This window comes from Heterocephalus glaber, unplaced genomic scaffold, assembly GCF_053883595.1.
Source record: "Heterocephalus glaber isolate CG9 unplaced genomic scaffold, H.glaber_assembly_v1.0 deba00000281, whole genome shotgun sequence".
In the NCBI taxonomy this organism is placed as follows: Eukaryota; Metazoa; Chordata; class Mammalia; order Rodentia; family Bathyergidae; genus Heterocephalus; species Heterocephalus glaber.
Window position 1 is genome coordinate 10,812,853 of NW_028258139.1, and position 15,130 is coordinate 10,827,982.

General features: G+C 38.1%; 1 protein-coding gene across 11 annotated transcripts in view; it reads right to left on the minus strand.

Annotated features, from left to right (window-relative positions):
• The window catches only part of Adipor2 (adiponectin receptor 2), a 74,063-nt gene that overhangs the window by 5,998 nt on the left and 52,935 nt on the right, over positions 1 to 15,130 (minus strand). For all 11 annotated transcript variants that reach the window (XM_004837640.3, XM_087182645.1, XM_087182652.1 and 8 more), the window contains 4 exons: positions 11,455 to 11,574; positions 5,595 to 5,766; positions 2,551 to 2,737; positions 2,029 to 2,216 (listed from right to left, as the gene is read on the minus strand). In XM_004837640.3, coding sequence (XP_004837697.1) covers positions 2,029 to 2,216; positions 2,551 to 2,737; positions 5,595 to 5,766; positions 11,455 to 11,574 — 667 coding nt within the window. The remainder of the gene's footprint in view (positions 1 to 2,028; positions 2,217 to 2,550; positions 2,738 to 5,594; positions 5,767 to 11,454; positions 11,575 to 15,130) is intronic.

Consider the following 15,130-nt stretch of genomic DNA (forward strand, 5'->3'; position numbering starts at 1 on the left):
GAAAGCAATAAATGATCAGATAACTAGGGGAGGTAAGCAATACATAAAGCTAAAATATTTCTAATAGTACTGCAATCTAAATCTATGACCTAAAAATGGGTACTGAAAAAATTTAAATACTCTCAAAAAATGGCCTAACTTGTCACCTAAATAAACTGACAAAGAAGCATGTGCTTCTGAAAGCTCCCAGGCCCCCAAACAGCAATCAATTAGACAACCTATAAAAATGGGGCTGGGGTACCGCTCAGTGTTAGAGCATGGGTTAGCATGTGCAAGTATGGGTTAGAGTATGGGTTAGCAGTGGTAGAGTATGGGTTAGCATGTGCACAGAACACGATCAGCATCAGCTGGCATAGCTAGCTGCCTTCAAAATCATATGAAGCAGTATTTTTCAAATTTCTGGATATGACCTAGGTCAGTGATGACGAGCCTTTTAGAGCTTTCGATGATACAAACAGCCCACTGCAGCATGCGTGCCATAGGTTTGACACCACTGCCCTAGGTTCTAAGATCAACTAAAGTGAAGAACTAGAATACAATAAAAGTTAAATGAATGGTAAAGCAGTATTTCATAAAAATTTTGTCATTTATATGTACACGAGTTACACATGCTTAGGGTTCTAAACACCACTCTGATATGTCAACCCAAACAAGTATCTGTTTCAGCTGTAAGTGCTCCTACATTTTGACAGGCAGAGATAAGAATGACCCTTATAACACAAACTGTCACTTGATAAGCTTTCTCAATAGACCAGTAGCCTATTTCTTGCTCTGTGCATTACCAAATAAGTTGGAGCATCCAACACTATACACAGGCACAGGATACATATTCAAAATAAGCATTTAAAAGAGAGGAAGAAAATAACAATGCTCAATTCACAGAAGACAAGAACCAAACAGGCCTAAATAAAAACTTTATCCCACCTCTACTCTTCTCTAAAGACATCACCATAATCCTGTTCTTGTTATTTTCCTCTGTATGGTAAGCAAAGTCTGCTAATGGTCTTGCCTTTCTCATTCTCTAAATCAAAGGCACAGGAACTTGGATGGTTCTTCTGATGTATATAAATAGCAGAACCTCAGCTCTACTCAGCAAAGATGTTCTTATCTCAGGTGCTTGAGTAGGCTTAACAGCACAGAATTACTGAAAGACTACCAACAGCCAGCCTCGCCCACTGTTTATTTGTCCAGATGAACACTCAAAAAAGGGGGAGAGGGAAGAGTGTTACAAAAGTGTACATTAGCGTCAGGTTAATTCTACTTCAAGCATTAGTAACTGGAGATGAACCAGAATTTGAATTTTATTATTTTTTTAAAGGTTAAAAGAAAAACACTAATTGTAATACTGCTTACTCAATCTCAAGAGGCACTGGGCTTTACACTAGCAATAGAAAACTGAAGATAGCACTGACTAAGCAGAATCCCAATCTAGTTCAAGAGAAAAACATCTCTTCTAACTCCATACTCCAAGAAGCCAAAGCTTCTGGCCTTCTGTAAGAGCTCCTAAATTAAATAAATAAACAAACAAATAACAAAACACCTTTAACCTAAATCAGAAGAGATGTATGGTGCCTACTGCACTTTAATAGATCACAATTAGTATGGGGTGAAGTCTTATTTACCTAAGGAGCTTACAAAATATTTTAAAATAAAAATATAAATAAAACAAAAATAAAAAATACAAAAAGAATCAATCACTACAAAACACACTAAGCTGAAAAAATAAGTGAAATGATTATTTTATAATGGTGGTAGAGCTGCCACCTTAGGGACAGCGTACAGCCTAAAGTAAACACTGCCACAAATCCATGCCCTCACCACTTCACCCCTGGCCCAACCCTATGCTTTAAGACAACCAGTGAACTTGACTCCCTTTACTACTGTGACTGTGCTAAAAGAGCCTCAACAACAGGGAACTACAACTTACTCTTCTTCACATCACAGATAAATAGCATGCTTGACAAATGGTAGACCTTTAATAAATGGTGAATAAATGAAGGTCCGATGTAGAACTCCATGTGCACTTACCTGCTCTTACTCCTCGATACTGAGGGGTGGCAAACATGTCCCACTGGGAAACTATAATGGCTGCAATGCCCAGCACACAGATGACAATCAGGTAAATGAAGCAAGGTTGTGGGTTACAGTAGAAAGAATAATAAAGCCAAGGAACAAAACTTCCCATAATCAGAAGAGCAATACCAGAGTAATCCAGTCTAGGATTAAAAAAAAGAATAAGTCCAACGATAAATATTACTGCCTTACAAATTTTAATTAATCTCCCATGACATGAGCTATCAATAATAGCTAAAAGACAAACTAGGCTGCTTGCTTTAATTTTTTTTTTTTTTGATACCAGGGATCAAATTCGGGTCCTTGTGCTTGTGGGGCAGGTGGCAGAACTACTGAGCTAAATCCCCAGCCCTGCTTGCTTTAATTTTTAAAAGTTCCTAAAAGATGGTATCAAGAAGTGTTAATTCTGCTGGATATTTTCCCCTAAACCACTGGCTCTAACTCACTGATCAAAATATGGACTATAAAGATACTTACTTAGAGAAGAGTCGAGAGACTCCTTCTGAGTGGCAGTAGACTGTGTGGAAGAGCCACGAAAACGAAAGGCAGAGAATGGCTCCCAAGAAAAATAATCCAAAGACCACTTTCTCTTGCAGAGGGGCCACAAAGGAAATATTTGGGCGGAACATATAAAAGATCCCCAGGCACAGGAAGAATACACAACCTAGGAAAAGAATACAGGAGAAAAATATTCTTTTGAACAGACATTTTTTTGGGTTGTTTCTTTCTTTTTGTTTTTTTGGTACCAGGGATCAAACTTAGGACCTTGCGCTTGGTGCCACTGAGCTACATCCTCAGCCCTGAAGAGACAGTTACACACTGATTATGTTTTCAGTCTTTCTCAGTGGCAATGATGAAATGTGAATCAAAAGTTCCATGAGGGGAAAAAAAAAGAATTAAGATATATTATGAACAGGTACAAATTCCCCAAGATGAATGTGATCATTATGTATGGCAAACATGTACTAATTAAAAATAAATAAAGTCGACATTCTATGAAAAAAAAAGTTCCATGAGAAAAATTTCTGCAAATAACTGAGGTTTATTCAAAATTTATTTACTTCAAATATGTTTGGTAATGATATAGACTTCAGCTTCACAAACTGAGTATACGGAATATAAGTTATTTATCTAGGGGCATAATCCAAAAGGAAATGGGACAGTGGTGCTACCTCTTAGATTCAGTATAAAATTCCACTCATAAGGTTTTCGGCACATATGCTGCTTCCAAAAGTCCATTTTGCTTTCACTTTTATTTTTGCAATGAATTCCGATACTTTAAAAACTCTGACAGGAAATACAGTTTTCCTCCACCAACAGCTGTCAAGGAACACTGTGCTGCTTCTCTGGTCTCATCAGTGGCCCCACAGATCAAAAATGAGGACTAGTAAAGTACCCATTCAGACCACTTCGCACCTGTCCTTAAACTGTTCTCTACAGTGAGGTACCAATCTCTTACTGCTCGGGAAGTACCATTTGACACGAGGATGGCACAGGCACTCAGAAATTAAACACTTGCTAAGTGATTCTGTTTTATCATTTTAATTAAAAAGCTACTCTTGATTTAAGAGGCCAGCAACAAACTTCATTTGATTCTCTTCTATTCTCACTACAACTAGCAAGCAGGAACTGGAAACACAGCAATCAAATGTGTGATAAAAAACACAAGTCAAATGGAGTAAGGCTTGAAACTACTTACTACGTTCTCAAGTTTGCACAACTATCACCACCATCTAACCCTAAACGTTATCATCCCCTCAAACCCAAGTCCAGGACCTATTATCACACCCACTCCACTCCCCCCAGCCCTAGACACCACCATCTGCTTTGTCTATATGGATTTGCCTCTTCTGGGTATTCCACATACATGTAATACACAATCATGTAGCCTGCTGTCTGATTTCTTTCATTTAGCTCATGTTCTCAGGGTTCATCCATGTTGTAATACATTATCAGTACCCCATCCCTTTTTAGGGCCACTGTAGGCTGTGCCAGAGCTCCTTAATTCTTTCATCCACTGGTAGATATCTGGCTTGTTTCTACTTTTTTGTTATTACAAATAATGTTGCTATAAATATTCACGTACATGTTTTTATGTGAATATGATTTTAATTATCTTGGATATATACCTCATTGTGGAACTGATGATAACTGATAACCCTTTTGAACATTTTGGAACTGTCAAACTATTTTCCATAGAGGCGTCCCCATTTTACACCCCTATGAGAGTTCCAATTTCTCTTCATCCATACCGAGACTTATCTTCCGTTTTCTTGATTATAGCCATCATAGCAGGGGTGAAGTGGCATTTCTCAGCTGCATTTCTCAGTGCTTCTGATTTGTATTTCCTTAAATGATAATAAACATCTTTTTATGTGCTTACTGTTCACTTATGTATCTTCTCTGAGGAAATGTCTACTCAGAAGTTTTGCAAATAGGACAAACTAGGGTGTTTTTGAGTTATCAAAGTTCTTTATTAGACTCTTACCAATAAAATAATTTGCAAATATTCCCTTCTACTCTATGGGTTGTCTTTTCACTTTCATGATAATGTGGACATATACAAGCTTTTAATTTTGATAAAGTCCAATTTACCTACTTTTTCTTTGCTTGTGACTTAGATACCAATTCTAAGAAACTTGCTTAATCCAAGGCCAAGATTTATATCTGTATTTTCTCATTGCTAATTTTGTATATGGCATGAGGCTAGAGTTCAACTTCATTCTTTTATATATTGATTCTCAACTATCCCAGCAACATTTATTGAAAAGACTATTCTTTCCTCTATTGTATTTTCTTTTTCTTTAATACATAATCATGTCAGGGTGTTGTGGTGCATGCCTGTGATCCTAGTACTTGGGAGGCTGAGGCAGGAGGATCACTGTGATTTCAAGGCCAGTATGGGCTACATAGTGAGTTCAAGGCCAGCCTAGACTACATAGCAAGATCCTGTCTCAAAAAACAAAGAAGAACAAAACCATGATGTGAAAATATTACATTTCATATTCCATTTCAAACCAACCTGAAATTTAACTGTAATATTCTAAGTAACGACTTGAAAAAAATCAGCTTATTTATATTAAATACCTTCCTCTCACTGATTATGATAATATTCTACGACATTTTGTATAGCAACTTTTCCTTTGTGTGGTTTGAGGACACAGTCTAATAATCTAGGAGAGAAAAATTTGACTAACTGTAATAAAATCGGTGTAAACTAGAATAAGCAAAGAGTTACTAAGTGAGATGATTCATCATTAGAAATTCAAAGGGGAAAATCTAAAATCCCAGTGCATTTTTAAAGTCTAACTTTATCCTCGAATATATGAAAATAAGAGAATAAAGTGGGACCAGGCATAATGCCACACACCTGTAATCCCAGCACTCAGGAGACGGAGGCAGGAGGATCACCGTGAGTTCAAGGCCAGCCTGAACTACAAAGTGAGACTCTATCTCCAAAAAATAATAATAATAAAAAATAAAGTAGATCACCACTTCATTATACCACTGACATTACATACCTAAGAGATGTGTCCAAATGTTGCCTGTTTCTGTGTGTATTCTGAAAATGCTCTTAAAGCAGGCCCGGAAAGAAGGCATAGGTGGCCGGTGTCCATGTAGAAGGAAGTCATTATCCTTGAGCCAATCTGGCAGCACATCGTGAGGGATCACTCGCCATCGACCTTCCCATACCTGGAAGAAGGGTGTTATGGAAAAGCTTTGATTTCAAGTGTTCACTTACAATACTGTCCCAAGCAACTCTCTCTCACTAGGAAAAATAATTTTTAAAAGCAAATATATTCAAAATGTATAATGTCTCATTCTAAGTTCTTACAAAACAGACTGATAAAAAATACATAGCTTTTAAATGGGGATCCTTTCAGGGAAGGAAAGAGTAGACAAATTTACAGAATATTCCCTAAAAGAGCTCTGTTTGAGTGTGGCTAAAGAAGAGCGAAGGGCCCAAAGTCTCACCCATTACAGACCATCCTGCATCCTCCACAGCAGAAATCTCTGTTATTAAATATGACCATTTTCAGTGGGTTTTTTTTTTTTGGTACTGGGGATTGAACTTAGGACCTTGGGCTTGTGAGGCAGGCAGCAGAACCATTGAGCTAAATCCCCGGCCCTACGACCATTTTTATATTTAATATTCATATTAGCAGAAAAAGAACTATATAGTATCATACTTTCATGCCCTTTGCCAAACTCCCCTCCTCCCCCTTACTTCCTCTTCTCTTTCCAACACAGCAAATATGAAGTAGAAAAGAAAAACAAAGAGGTCAGAAAATTCTTGGGTCTCAGACATTAACAAATTGTATGAGTTTTCATCAGTTACAAATGTCTAAGCTTTCATTTCTTCATTTTTAAAATGAAAATAATAGTGCTTTATTTAATAAAGAAATTATGAGGACCAAATAAAACGGCATGAGGACTCCATAAATGAGTTAATCCCTAGGATCCACCCCAAAGGAGGCACAAGTGATCTTAACTGTCCCCAGGGGCTATCACCTGTCTAAAAAAAGTCAGTGACAGAACCTGGGCGTGGTGATGCACGCCTATAATCTGAGCACTCCAGAAGCTGAGGAAGAAAGATTGCTGTAAATGTGAGGCCAGCCTGGGTTACACCGTGAATTCAAAGCCAGCCTGAACTACAGAGTGAGACCATTTAAAAAAAAAACTTTAAAAAATGAATGAATGAATGAATGAATGAATATTAGTAACAACCTCTTCCCCTTCCTTCTCTTTCTGGACAGACAGCAAAGAAACTCCATCTCAACAGACCTTCAAGTGCCTCAGCCCTCTTTCTTTTTTCCCTTTGTAGCTCCTCAGTGACTTCTAGAGGAAAAAGAGTCAAGGATTTGGAATTCCCTCCTGTGTACATCTGTCTACCTCTGTACTGATTCTTTTAATGTCTCTCAGCCCAGAAAGCTGAGACCATAATGACAACTTCATTTAGAACTGATTTGCTTCTGCTTGCCAGAAAGTACAAGGAAAATGCCAGGCATGGTCTGTCACATGGTCTACCTTCCAGTTAATGTGGACTCAACAGTGCTTCTAGTCTATTACCCTATAAGCAAGAACCTCTACTACAAATCATCAGAGCTCACTGACAAAGACTTCCATCCCTGTCCCCCCAAAGTGTCTTTGACAAACAAAACAGCTAAGCCACAGAAACCTGGTTCCCCTTCTCTCTACAATGCAGAAAGACTGCCACTTATTTGCCAGCTACTGTGCAATCCTTTCACCCCCACATCCTGCTTTCTGTTCTCTGCTCTTCTGCGTCCTTACTGACATTTGTAAAAGAACTGATCCTCCATGTAACACCTCCTCTATCTCCAAAGGAAGTGACGGACCCTTTTAACATTATCAAATCAATCTCTCTCTACCCCCTCGCCTTCCTTTTCTCCTTCACCTGCCAAGTAAAAACCACAGGCAGGGGGGCTCTCAAAACTGGTGCTCGCCTGGCCAATCCATATATGTTTCTAACACACAATAAAACAATGCTGAAAGACTAACCTAGGTCATTAACATCTACTGCTAAAGGTTCAGTCACCCCACAGCATGCAAGGGGGACTGGTTCCAAAATCCTCTGCAGATACCAAACTCGGTAGATGTCCCAGTCCTTATATAAAATGGTGTAGTATTTGTATATAACCTATGCACATCCTCCTTCAAATCATCCCTAGATTACATATAATACCTAATACAACGTAAATGCTGTGTAAACAGTTGTTACACTGTATGGCTTTGGAAATGAAAAATAATGACAAGGAAAAAAGTATTTACATAGCTTTTTGTTGTTTTTGAAAGGTCTCAGTACGTTGCCCAGGTTAATCTTTAATTCATGGGCTCAAGCGATCCTCCCCATCTCAGCCTCCAGTGTTGCTGGGACTACAGGAACAAGTAAGCACACCAGCTCTCCTGAATATCTGTTTGAATGCAAAGTGTGAAACCCATGGATACAGAGGGCCATCTACAGAGGGACAACTGCAATGCACTATCACTTGTAAAAGCAGCTGTATGCCATCTTCCATAGGACTGTATTGAGAAAGAGGAGAAAGCAAAAGAGCCTGAAGTTCTTACATTTAATTTGAAAGATCACATTATTGCTGAGATTAACCTTATAAAATGTTGCTACTTGTTTTATCTGGATGAATTTTATTTCTAAGAGGAAGAGGAATAAAGAATTCAATCCTTGTATCTTCAAGACAGTTCACCATGTACAACTACTCTGCTGTAGGGCCGGGGATTTAGCTTAGTGGTTCCGCCACCCGCCCCATGAGCACAAGGACCCAAGTTCGATCCCCAGTATCAAAAAAAACCAACAAAAAAAACCCCAACTACTCTGCTGTGACTGCATCAGAAGTGCTACTGTGCTATACATCAACAAAAACAGTCAAAAGCACCCTTTTTCATAGCCAGAAAGAACAGACTGAGTTTCTTACTAGCCACACATGCATTAAATGTCAGTGGAATTTTCCCCACTGTTTATAACATTCTAATGATCTAAATACTGGGGAGCTGTGCTTTACTAGTTATACTTCATATTAAGCAGAGACTGTATCCTCACTTTCAAGTTGGGAATCATAGGCTGTCAGTCAACTGCCAACACAAATAGGTATCCTCCTCTCTGCTCAGGACAAACTAGGATCACAGCTTAGACTTATTTATAAATAAATTTGACAAATACACTGCCTAAATCAAACATCTTAGTAATGGTCCACTGTGTTTGTACTAGACTCCTGAATGTGTACACAGGTGCGCACACACACACTCCAAATTTGTTCACTACCACCCTTATTCCTACGTGGGCCTGACTATGCTGGTAAAATAGCAAAAACTAAAGTCTGAAAAGAGTCTAAGATCAAACTGAAAACTCTAAAAACTAACCTATTTTTTCATTGCCCCTCTTCCTGTAAGAAAAGCTTCCCAAAAGAGAAGGTACAACAGCACACCCATGGCACACCTCATTTTAAACTGTTTATTTGCTTCCAATCCAAGAAACCAAATGATGGTGTCAATAGACATGGCCCGTTTTCAAGCAAAGTCAGGTGCACTGCCACTGCAAGGTGGAACAACACTGAAGATGTGCAACAGGGTACCTCTCCATTCTGCTCTCACAGACAGGCTGATGGGACACTCTTCTGCAGTAAATGACAGTGTGTAGCAGGTAAATGCCCAACCTATCTATTCTCCCATTAGCTGTTAAAAGTTTTATGTGCTGTATTTTTAGCTCTCGGTTCAGAAAGAGAAAATGAATAGGTAGTTGGGTCAGCTACACTATCCCATTAATCTATAAATATTAAATTTCCCTAGTGGTCCAGACATTAAGTATAAAATTTTAAGAGATTTCTTTTTGGGGGGGGGGGGGTACCGGGGATTGAACTCAGGTCCTTGTGCTTGCGCAGCAGGCAGCGAAACCACTGAGCTAAATCCCCAGCCCTCTTTTAAGAGATTTCTTCACATCAAATTTGTTTCTGAAAAGCAAAGACCTTGGTACTTGTCATTAATTGGTTCCAGGAGGCATAACAAGTACCACAAAGGAAAGTACCAAACAAACAGTTATGGCTGGAAAGAATAGGAGTCACAAGGCAATCGATACCAAGTTCTTGACACCAAGTTCTAGCTTGCTCAAGGAGTGCCAAACAACTAGTACCAGAGCGTTGACTCCTTCACAGGTTTCTTGAAAGGTATGATTGTTGTCTACTATATCTCTGCTAATTCTCCTAAGACAGGGATCACGAAAAGGAATCTATTGTTTGTTTTTTCTTTTTTGGTTTTTTTGAGACAGGGTCTCACTACGTAGCTCAGGCCAGCCTTGAACTCACTAGTTAGTCCAGGCTGGCCTTGAATTTGCAGCAATCCTCCTGTCTCGGCCTCCTAAGTGCTGGAATTACAGGTGGGCACCACCATGCCCAGCTGCTTGACTTTTCTATCACCAATTTTCAAATACTAATTAAGATATCCTACGGTCTATGCAGACCGTATAAATGTTTACATTTTCTTCCTTAGTCCCCCACCCTGCCCTTAGTTTTGAAGGGGTGTCTATGTTCAAATCATAATGTTCTAGGGCCGGGGATTTAGCTCAGTGGTTCTGCCGCCTGCCTCGAAAGCACAAGGACCCAAGTTTGATCCCCGGTATCAAAAAAAAAAAACAAACAAATCATAATGTTCGCTTCTCATCCTTGGTCCAATGTATAACATTCTAAGTTAACTGGCCTCAGTGATTTCCAGCATCACTGTGAGTGAAGGAAAATCTAAATTTACCTTTCAGGATCTAAAACTGTAAGCATAAAAAATTTTGGTTTCATAAAATCCATGAAGTTATATGTCATAAAAATTTCTCTCTAAATAATCAAGAGTTCTCTAGAAATTTTAAATAAATTAATTGATATACATATACACATAAAGATTTACACTGATTTGAGATCCTATCAGGCAAAACTCTTACAGATCTGATTAATCAAGTTCCTATAAATTTACCAGTGTCCCTATTTTCTCTAAGCAAGTAAGCAACTCTAGTTCTCATTTTAGAAAGAAAACAAAATTCTAGAATAAATCCCAGGAAATCAGAAAGTGAACTGAAAGAAAAACCTTAGAGACAAAAAATATACCAACTAAAGTGAAAATACTGGGTGTTCATGAAAACTGGGAAATTTCTATGTCAAGCATAGTTTGACTATTCATAAAATCCTAAAAAGAACAGCAGGTTTACATCCAAGTCAAACAGCAAAATATATCACGAAGACTAAGGGTGTCTCTTCCCACCCCTCAACCTCTCCCATACACACACACACACACACACACACACACACACGCGCGCGCGCGCGCGTGCACACACACGCACGCACACGGTACTGGGGATTAAACTCAGAGGCACTCTACCACTGAATTACATCCCTAGCCTTTTCTACTTATATTTTTAAATTCTGAGACATGGTCTTGCTAAGTTGTGCAGGCTGGACTCAAACTTGCAATCCTTCTGCCTCAGCCTCCCAAGCAGCAGCTATGTTCCAACATTCCCAGCTAGGGACAGCATTTTGTATCTCCATTACAACCACCCCCAATTTTGTTTCATCAACAAGACATTCAAGCTGCTAACCTGTAGCAGGAAAGGTATATTTCCCAATTGGATATTCCAGGTTTATGAGAACTTTATCAAAGCTGCTGCAAGCAAACAAATGTACTGTACCTTGAACAGGGTTGAAATCATGAAACCACTTCTGTCCTCATCCTACCATAAATTTTCCCAAAGCAAAGCAACGGCCAAAGCATCTCCATTCCCTTTAATAGTTTCTGTTTGGGAAGGACTAAATAGATGCAGCATGGAAATGATAAAAAGAAAAAAACAAAACAACAAAAACACTTGACTCTTACCTTACAAACAAACTCTTCCATTCTTTCCATAGCATGATGGGCTTGTAAGAGGGGGGACATGCCCATGAAGCCCTCATCCTCCTGAGAAGTGTCATCATTGTGTTCATGTTCCTCAGAACTCTGCAAGAAACCACAGAAACAGTCAAAAACAGAAAGGAGTCAAATGACAGAATCAACATACTTTCCTTGCAGAATTAAAATGAAAAAAATTTAAGGTCAAAATTAGGCACCAACACTATAGTAAATAAACTCAGCTTATTACAGAATTATCAGTATTAAAACTGAACAATAGGGCTAGGGATTCAGCTCAGTGGTGCCGCGCCTGCCTGGCAAGTGCAAAGTTCTGAGTTCAATCCTCAGTACCAAAAAAAAAAGAACAATAGTTGCTCAATTCTTCTGGCAGATGAATGAACAATCTACCACAACAGTACCCCTATGTTTGTTTCAGTAGCAAATTGCTGGAGTAGGTTTATTGGTTTCTTTTTGGTTTTATGAATCATTTTCACAGAACACACAATATTATATAAAACTGAGAAATTAACTGAGGGGAAAATCTCTAAGAATCCCACCTGGTACATATAAAATAGCTGTAATACAATGTGGTAAGTGTCCTAGGAACAAAAGAAGATGAAAAAACATTTTTTTAAGGTGGTGCTGGATAGAACCCATGGCCATCCACACACTAGGCAAGTGCTTTACCACTGAGCTACACACACATCCAACATTTACTCAATTTTTAACACCAAGCACAGCGGAAAGGGCTTTGCAGAGGTCATCTAGCTTAATCCTGACAACCACTTATTCAGTAAGTATCTTTATCCTCATTTAACATACAAGCACATTTGGTAAGAAGGTTAACTAAGTCACCCAAGGTTAAAGCTAGTAGCATAGAAATGTTAATGGGCCAGGGATTTAGCTCAGTGGCACCACCACTGCCTTGCAAGTGCAAGGACCTGAGTTCGATGCCTGTTACCAAAAAAAAGCAGAAATGTTAAAAAAAAAAAATCCAAAAAGTACTGTCCTTCCACATCCCTAAGGAAATAATCTGTCCAGAAACCTGGAGCAAAAAGTAACAATCTGGTAATATTTTAAGGATTAAATTACTAAAATTAGGATTTCTGCTTCCAGACCACTCTTTACAATAGTTTAGGCAAAGTGATATAGTAATGAGGGCAATGAACAGGAGATACAGGTAGCAGGCCTTGGTTCTACCACTAACACTGATAAATTTTTAAGCAGTTCTCTCATTCTCCCTCAATTTTACCGCTTATATCTAAAAGAGAAATTTAAACCATCTCTACAGTCTCCATCTCTAAAATTCTGCGAATTCTGTAACTCGATGAGTAATGATAGCACAAGAGAACTGTAATTCCACATCTAAGCAAAGAATCTGCTAGATAAACAGTGCTGTTAACATGACTGCATAAAGAAACTGATCCTCACCTCTGATCTAAAACTAAATGGGTAAGAATGAACATGCAAAAGCAATAGGGAACCTTGGCACAGCACTCTGAATTTGAACAAATTTAAAAGAAACTCTGAGATTTTATTTTCTTCTTCTTCACCCTTTTTTTTTTGGTACCGGGGATTGAACTTGGGACCTTGCACTTGCAAGGCAGGTGTCAGAATTCTTCACTTTTTAAAGATACTAACTAAAGGCTATTATGTGGCATGGTATACATCCAATCTTCGACTCTAAAAAAAGTATATTCTCTCTAATAAAAAAAAAAGTACATTATCCAGCAAAACATCCTGCTTTGCTTATCTAAAACTTACCTACTTCTGCTTCAATACTGAGCCCAAACGTATTTTTTCTTTACAAGTCTTCCCTAACTACCCTAGTCTAGTATTTCTCAACCTTTATTACTATCAGCTCTATCCAGAAACATCTTTTTTTTTTTTTTTTTTTGAGACAGGGTTTCACCATGTAGCTCAGGTTGTCTTTGAACTCACTTTGTAGCCAGGATGGACCTGAACTCATCATCCTCTTGCCTCAGCCTCCTAGCACTGCGATTACAGGCACACAGGCAGATTACTTTGTGTTAGGTATGGTAGTCTTGTGGAAAGCTTTCAATTATAGTTAGTATCTACGCCTCCCCAGAATAATAACCTACTGTCACCAGAGAATACACATCCAACCCATACAGCAACTGTCTCCTTTTCTGAATCTTTCAGCACTTACATCTGTGCCCTTCCCCTTGACAACTAATACAGACACCTGAAAGGTAACGAAACGGATTTAGTTCTTGTGGGTTCTTATTTTTGCCTTACATTGTTTTAAGGCAGATAGGGTTTGTTTTGTTTTGTTTTAGTATATCACTGCCTAAATTAAACTTACAAGTCTATTTATCTTCTTCCCCATGGCTCCCAGAACATACATTTATAGCAGCTAAATCAATGAATGCTTTAAAAGATTTATTTTAAATGCTGTGCCTAATTAAATATAAAATTTAAAGCCAGGTATGGTGGCACACAGCTGTAATTTCAGCACTTCAGAGGCTGAGGCAGGAGGATTCTTGCGAATTTGAAGCCAGCATGGGCTGGCTACATGATGAGTTCAAGGCCAACCTAAACTACATAGTGAGATGCTGTCTCAAAAAAATTTTTTTAATTCCATTAAAACATGAGTTATATGAAACTTGAACATAGGCAACAGCTTGAAATAATTAGCAGGCTGATTCTAAAATATAAAATTATATATAAAATAGCTCAAATATTTATGCATGTTCAGGATGTATTTGATTCTTCACAAAGAAAAGTAAGAATTCAATCTTTATTCTTGTACATTTGAATTATGTTAGTAGTTTCAAAACTACAAATAAGTACCTAAGATAGAACACAGCTAAATGTTTCCTCTACTGTCATAAGTAAAATCTGGTAGAATTGCAGACAATCTGAAATATCAGTGGAAATACTTATAATCAGTAATTTTGAATATCAGGGAAAGTGCAGTTGGATTCACAAAGGATTACCAATAGGAGAGGGTAGGCTAGTCTCACTGGTCAGAGAAAAGATACTTCACATACTTAATCTTCCCTTAGAGAAGGAAAATGAAGACAGGTACCTTTTCACTAGGCATACACTATCATACAGATTTATAGGAAAGAGAAATGGTTTGACCGATCATAGGAAGGGAAGAGGAACAACGAATAGCTTTGTCTCCTTAGCAGTACTAACACATGTTTATTGGAAGGAAGCAGAAGTATACCAAAAATGTAGAATCTATGATCTAGGATGAACACCAGTGAGGAATCAAGAACACTGTCTATATGTTAAATATATTTCAGGACTAGGTAGCATGCCATAAAATGCTAAAATGGATAAAGAGTGAATTTTAAAGACAAGCAATTACTGATAAATCCAATATTCTTTGCCCAATTTACAATCTAAGAATCAATTTCTTTAGCTATAAAATGGCTTTAACAATATTATATCCACACTGCAAATCTATCTGGTGATTAAAGATAATGAGTCAAAGAAGCTACCATGGAGCCTAAAACTCAAGAAGTGGTAAATAAATGAGTATCTTTAACATTATGGCTAGATACTAAGTACAGTAAGGTAGGGTATCACAAACTACTGGAGAGAAACAAATGTAAATACATACAGCAGTGAGCTAGAGAAGAGTAAGAATAAGGTCTTCTAACACAAAGTTAATTATTTTCAAAAACAGAAA